This window comes from Cornus florida, unplaced genomic scaffold, assembly GCF_030987335.1.
Source record: "Cornus florida cultivar Cherokee Brave unplaced genomic scaffold, ASM3098733v1 CherokeeBrave_3.0.0_Hap2_Chr08, whole genome shotgun sequence".
Classification (NCBI taxonomy): Eukaryota; Viridiplantae; Streptophyta; class Magnoliopsida; order Cornales; family Cornaceae; genus Cornus; species Cornus florida.
The window spans coordinates 4,781,689-4,789,144 of NW_026775578.1; the positions used below are offsets into that span (position 1 = coordinate 4,781,689).

The following is a 7,456-nucleotide window of genomic DNA, read 5'->3' on the forward strand; positions in this document are numbered from 1 at the left end:
CAATTAAATAGAATAATTAATCACGTAAGGCAAAATCAAATACACAATTAACAATTAAATTAAATAGAAATAAAACAATTAAACACATGAGCAAATAGACACAAAAATCAATTAAAAATGCACAAAAATAAACGTTAAATTTCAATTTTATCCTTTTGGAAAATAGGGGTATTACAGTGTGGTGGTTATTGGCCGCAGATTGGTCAAGCGATCTCTGCACATTTCGGCACCTCATTCACCTTCATTATCATACAAATTGTTTATAAAATTTAATATATAATTGAAGGCTAAATTGTAAAATGACATAGCTTAATGGGCATTTTCGGAAGAGTAAAAAGGCAAAATGGGTATTACAGTAATAATTTATGTCAGATTTCTAACAAAGGGATAATTTTGCATAATTTCAAAAGATTAGGCGTATTTATTACACTATTTTTTTAAATAAGGGTAAAAGTGCTACTCAGAATATAGTTGAGGGGTGTTTTCTGCACTTACCCTATTAATTAATAATTACCGTCGGTCTTTTTTCCAAACGGATGGGTCAAACACGGATGATATTTTCTTTTAGAGTCATGATACTCTGTCCGATCAAATTGACCTACTCCTAGTCCGAATTCTATGTGTAACTGTCACGTAATTACTTAAATTCTGATATTTTGTTTGGGCACTAAAGATACCAAAAATAAATATGGAAAGAACCCCTCTCTATATCTCTAATTTGTCCATTCCTCTTCTTTGTTAGGATGCTTCCTTGATTCTTTCTCTCGCATACGTAATGAACTTTTGAAGGGTTTTTTTTTTTTTTTTTTTTTTTTTTTAATCAAATCTCCAAAACTGATACAATATACCGAAGCCAAAATATATATTGAAAAAATAATATATATGAATACATAATTTCAATCTTATTAGGGTTTGTTTTCTATGAACCAACAGAGGCTTCTCAATGCTTTATTTTCCCTTCAATTTTGCAAAGTGGAAAAGAGATAACCATGAGTCAAGAAGAGGAAAGGAAAAATCAGAGAGATAGAGAGGGGTCAACAAAACCTATATTTATTTTTGGTATCTTTAGCGCCACAAATATATGTAGGATTCGAATTAGGAGTAGGTCAATTGATCGAACAGATTATCATTACTCTTTCTTTTATTATTGAACTGTTGACATGAATTTAATCATGCCAGCGTAATCAACATAAGTCAATCGTAATTACCTAAATAGAACATTAAGTCAATCGTACTAAATGTCCCTTACAAGTGTGCCAAGGAAAAGTGTTTGCTGCTTACTCCTTAATTTTTAACTTTTTTTTTTTTTAACTCCCCTCCTAAAATTTTTATTTACTTTTTTATTATAGAATGTCTGAAAATACGTGTATCATTCTAAAATGTACTATTTTTGTAATGTTATCAAACTATCATTTTTTTATTAAACAAGTGCACTAATTACCTTGGTGAACTTTAGGTATATAAATAAGGTAAAGTCAGGGTCGACACCCCTTTCTCACTCATATGACGATCAGAGTAGTCAATTATTTTTTAACAAAAATAAATTTAGAAATTCACTCTTATTAATATAATAAAAAAATATTAAAAATATACTACCTTGAAATATTGAATTCTCCAAACACTCCAAATTTTGGGACAAAATTGAGTAAGTGTTTCGTAATTTTTTATAGATTTAAATTGATATAAGAGTTTATTTTCTAGGAAAAATTCATCCCAATGCTCAATAAAAGTAGATATATATATCAATATGCAAGGATAGTCCAAGTGATTAAGAAGTTTCAAGGAGCGAGTCATAAACTCAACCATCCTGAATTTGACTCTCGTGACCATATGAAATCGTTGATTTAAAGAATTTGACTCTAACTAAACACAGAAATACTCTAATTTAAATGATATATATATAATTTGTAAGTGTACATATTCTCCAAAAATGCAATTATAATACTTTCAAAGCCCAGCACGTGATGCATACCGCATATATATGAATCTTTGAGAATTGTCACGGAATTTGGACTGGATTAAAAGTTATTCTCAGAAAAAAAAATGTTTGGGCTGAAGCCTGGAATTGGACATTTGACTTTTGACTAATTAATCTAGCCCAGAGTAATGAGTAAATCAATCTCTGGCCTACTTTTCTGGGCTAAATTCTCAGAACAATTGTGTTGGTCAAAGCAGGTCAGATAGTCCCTTCATTTTATCAATTTTTAACTACTTAGAAGCAAATACTCCGTATCAAGTAATGAAAACGCAAAGAAAAATGATAGGAGAACCGAATCAGACAATTGAAGAAGTCAAACTTAACGTAGCTCAACCACGTTAGATTATTTCTTAAAAGTATAAACGCGTGAGATGCTGCTACCTCTTCGTTTCTCTCTCCTCGCTTCCTCTAATTCTCTGTTTTTCTTTTCTATTCAATCTTATCTCAATCGATTCTTATTTTGTCTCTCTCCTTTTGATTTTGTAAAATTGAAGATAAAAAAAATAAAAAAATTAAAATTTCTTTAATGTTTTGCCAATACAAAAGGTACAAAACCAATAAATAAATAAATATAAATAAATAAAAACTACAATTATTGTTTCTGTCCTTCAAATTTTGTATCTATGAAAATCAAACAAAAACTTTGATACGTATATACGTTCCATCCAAACGTTTGGAGCTAATCTCAGATTAGAATTAATCTCTTAGCGAGAAATGAAAAGGAAGAGAGAGTGAGAAAAAAAAAAAAAAAAAAGAGTTAGCGTCTTACGCATAATAAAATTGTCCGACAAGTTCAGTGTTTTTTTCGGTAGAAATTTTCGATTTCTCTATCACTGCTCAAAGGCAAAAGTACTTAAATGCCTCTCCCAACTATTTTTTTTTTTTTTTATAACAAATCAACTCCTCAATCATACAAATATTGTGTATTGTCCCTTTATGTTATCCGAGTACACTTTTAGCTAGTTAAATTGTCATCATTATTTATTTAATTTAGTGTAGAAGTTATAAAATATCGTAAGTGTAAAATATCAATAATAACCTCAATAAGTTAACTTAGCATTTTTATATCGTATTAGCAGTTAAAAGTATTGGTGAAGGCCATACGTATAGTAGACGGAGGAAAATGTAGTAAGTCCGTTGCGAATACCATACTCTTTTCTTTCTTTCTTTCTGCGGTACACAATCCTCTACTTGAAACCTTCGCCAGAAGTGATTACAATGACTTCATCAATTAACGGTTATAATGGCAGTTATTGATTGTTCATCTTTGCTCTTCGGCTGGGCCTGTGCCCCTGTTTGCCCAATTGGGCCTGTTTCTTACTTTTTGGAATGGGCTTCGGCCCCAAATCTTGTAATTATTTACCATATATATGTCAGTTAGCTTCATTTTCCGAAAAAAAAAAAAAAAAAATGATTAATTACAATGACATTCTCTAAGTTTTATTTTATTGACAACCATATATAAGTTAGCTCAATTTTGAAATAACACTCACTCAACTTTGTTGCCTTTGACAAAGGCACTCATTGAAGGATTGACATATGATAAAATGACCTAAGTGTCATTTGACTTATGAAATGATACTCTATTTATTTTGAGAATCAAAATTTTTAGACTAAACACGGGAAACTAAACGCTTGCATACCACGTAAAGTCCTAGATTATAATGCATCTTATTTTTAGTCAACTATATTGTGGTTGAGAGTCTGATAGATTATAACTTTACTAATTCGATCTTTCATTTTTATGGTATTATATTTCTTTAACCTTCATTAATTTAATAAAACAAAATTAGAATATAAGATAACCTCTAACATATAATGGAAGTCAAAAACAATTTCATAACATAATATTACTAACATGCTCTTTATAAACGTGGTCGCTTTCAAAATTTCACCAAACTGATCAATGATTAATAAGATTTATTTTTTTATCGTTAAGTACAAATGTCCATTACAGAGCTCCAACCTTTAGATGGTGAAATTATTTCAACTAGGTTAATAACTTCATATACGGGATGTATATATAGTATTTTTACATTTCCAATTGCTTATCTAGTAATTAATATGTAAATCTTGTTTTTACCATGTTCCACGAGGAAACGCAAATAATGAGAAAGCCAAAGCCATAATCTTGTAAAATGGTTATTTTGTTTTAAATGTTTTACTCTCTCTTATCACTGTTCAAAATTATCTGGCCTTAATTTCTTACTGCAATAATCACCTATCCATTTTTAATATGAAAATATCAAATAAAAAAAATCCAATAAATCAATCACGTGGATCTTATTTGTACTTGATATGTATATATTTGTCAATAATTGTAGTTTTATTATATCAGTCACACACTCACATTTGTATTCCACTCATCCAAAATTATCGCTTCTTTGAGACCACGAACGGCCGGTCCGACCAGATGGAACCCCATTGACCGACCACTGCCCAATCAGGACAGAAGAGAACCAAAGACTTCAACAAAATAGTAGAAGAATTTATTTTCATTATTTAATTAACAGCTATAAATTAATATAAATTTCAGGATTTGGTCTTTCCAATAAAAACCATAGTTTTCCTTCCAGTCAGATCGAAAGAACACCCAAGTGGTTGCTCTTCACATGAAACATGGGGCAACCTTTAATACATACTCTCTCAGATCCATGATGGTTTCAGGTAATTCTTACTTTTAATCTCTATCATGGATTTTGTATGTATAGTGTATTTATCACTGTGATTGAACAAATTGGTACTAGGAGTAGGTATTTTTTCTATAGAAAGTACAGATCCCAGTTTATAAACTTCAAGAATCTATAGTTTGTGAGTCTAATTTTTGTGAAAGTTGTTAGTTTTTAGGAGGATTAAGCCAAAGCCCAACTTTTTACTCCAATTTATGAATCTAGGGTTTGTGGTGGATTTTAGTGAAAATTGGCTCCTGAAGTAGTGATTGGAATTTAGGGTTTTTTGGGTTCTAGAAAGATGGGGGAGAAGTTTTGGTTGAATGAAGAGGAAAAGTCTATGGTGGAAGCTGTGTTGGGAACAGAGGCCTATGGATTCTTGGTTTCGTTGGCTTCCGATGTTGTTTCATCAGAGTTTGTTTCGCGGGCTGCTGCTGATTTGGGTGTGCAGCAAGGACTTCGTCAGATTGTTGAGGGGTCCAATTGGACTTATGCCATTCTCTGGCAGGCCTCGAGGTCCAAATCCGGCCGTTCAGCCTTGATTTGGGGTGACGGGCACTGTTGTGGACCAAAGGGCAGTGAAGTTGGGAATGGGAATTGTGCTGGAGATCGGGAAGTGGAGAAAGGAGATCGAAAGAAACGGGTATTGCAGAAGCTCCACGCGTGTTTTGGTGGATCTGAGGAAGATAACTATGCTGTGAATTTAGATTTGGTTTCAGACGTGGAGATGTTTTATCTCACATCCATGTATTATTGTTTTCCATTTGATAAGCCCTCTACTCCTGCTCAGTCATTTAGTTCTGGTAGATCAATTTGGGTTTCAGATGCACAAGGTTGTTTAGTACATTACCAATCAAGATCCTTTTTAGCAAAGTTGGCTCAACTCGAGACGGTTGTTTTTGTTCCAGTAAAGTCAGGGGTATTGGAGATTGGTTCAGTCAAGTCTGTTCCTGAAGAACAAAATGTGATTCAAATGGCCAAAACTATATTTGGGGAATCTACTTCCATGCAGGCGAAGGCATTGCCAAAGATATTTGGGCATGAACTTAGTCTTGGTGGTGCAAAGTCACGACCAATCAGCATAAATTTTTCTCCCAAGGTAGAAGATGAATCAGGGTTCTCATCAGAAACTTTTGAATTGCAAGCGATGGGTACCAATCAAGTTTATGGAAATTCTTCTAATGGATGTCGAAGTGATGATAATGAAGCGAAACTTTTTCCGCAGATGAATCAAGTAATTGTTGGGGGTTTGAGTTCACAATCACTGGTTTCTGGTCTAGAACAGGGTAAAGATGACTTGTTGATTCAGCCTGATGAGCGGAAACCTAGAAAGAGAGGGAGAAAGCCTGCCAATGGAAGAGAGGAAGCGTTGAATCATGTGGAAGCAGAGAGGCAGAGGCGAGAAAAGCTCAACCAGCGATTTTATGCATTAAGAGCTGTTGTCCCTAATATCTCTAAGATGGACAAGGCCTCTCTGCTTGGTGATGCTATTACATACATCACTGATCTTCAGATGAAGATCAAAATCATGGAAACTGAAAAGGACATGATTAACAGTAATCGAAAGCACTGCACCATTCCGGAGTTTGATTTTCAGGATAGGCAGGAAGATGCAGTTGTACGAGTGAGCTCCCCTCTGGATGCACACCCTGTTTCTGGTGTGATAAAGACATTTAGGGAACACCAAGTTATCCCTCAAGAGTCTAAAGTTTCCATAACAGACAACGGTGAGGTTATCCATACATTCTCTATCAAAACTCAAGGTGGTGATGCCGAACATTTGAAAGAGAAGCTGGCTGCCGCCCTTTCAAAATGATCAAGCTGTAAAGTTGTAAGATAGAATATCAATGTATGTTTTGTGTGTCTCTTTGTAGAAAAATGGGAATATCCTTGTACAACACTGGGGCTACCTTCTTGTTGTTGCCCAATCATTAGTGTCTGTATTTGTTTCAATGATATATTTTTTTTCAGACTTCAGATTATTGATTTACTTCTTCAGTCAAAATTCATCAATACTCAGGATTTTTGTTGTCGTGGATATGTATGTTGTTTTGGTGTAAAGGCCATGTTGTGATTGTGTCAGAGCTTCAAGGTTGTTAAGGCCATGAAGCAAATGAGTGGAGGATTAATGGCGAAATAGAACTACAAAAATTATTCAGAAATAAATAAATAAAGGAATACAAGATTCTGCAGTAGCATCTCCTTCTCATGATACCCTTATTTCTTCTTGACCGTTCTCTGTACTTGTCAAAATTCTCTATGTTAAGAATAGAACCTTCTCTTTTTAGTCTGTGTCTATCTGCTTCAATCATTATACAATTTGTATGCACATTCTCGATTGAATTCCGATCCATATATCCTCTATAACTATGTCAGTCAGCTCCATTGACATCTGAAGTGTAAACATGGAGTAGCTTAGAAGAAATTTGTCATGTCTCATGAAGCAGTTTTCTCTTGTATTTTGTTGTTTGTTAACAGTTTATACAGCATGTGGGGCAAACAATTTCGTGACCATGTTGCTTGTTGAATACAGAGAATGTATAAACTATATACCACCTCCCAAGTCCCAACCCAACTCTGTCTCTCTCTCTCTCTATATATATATGTAGCCAAACAGGGTGTACCAGAAGAATCCGTTCTTTTTTATTCTTCTATCAGGAGTATATTCAGTTGCCAGAACACAAACATTGACAAAATAAACATGCAGTAGTCGCTAGCTGCATTTGATTCTTCTGAGTAATTATGTGTTCTTGTAAACAGATCAAGAAAAAGAAGCAGAGGAAGCCAAACCTAAAATTCTATCCTGTCA

The 7,456-nt window shown here is 33.7% G+C and overlaps 1 protein-coding gene across 1 annotated transcript; it reads left to right on the forward strand.

Annotated features, from left to right (window-relative positions):
• The first annotated feature begins 4,315 nt into the window (after positions 1 to 4,315).
• Positions 4,316 to 6,624, forward strand: LOC132269020 (transcription factor MTB3). The gene is made up of 2 exons (XM_059770002.1): positions 4,316 to 4,645; positions 4,873 to 6,624. The coding sequence occupies exon 2, from the start codon at positions 4,949 to 4,951 to the stop codon at positions 6,461 to 6,463; it is 1,515 nt and encodes a 504-aa protein (XP_059625985.1). The 5' UTR covers positions 4,316 to 4,645; positions 4,873 to 4,948; the 3' UTR covers positions 6,464 to 6,624.
• The last annotated feature ends 832 nt before the right edge of the window (positions 6,625 to 7,456 follow it).

Coding starts and splice junctions, on each gene's coding strand:
- LOC132269020 (XM_059770002.1), top strand. CDS start 4,949: ATGGGGGAGAAGTTTTGGTTGAATGAAGAGGAAAAGTCTATGGTGGAA.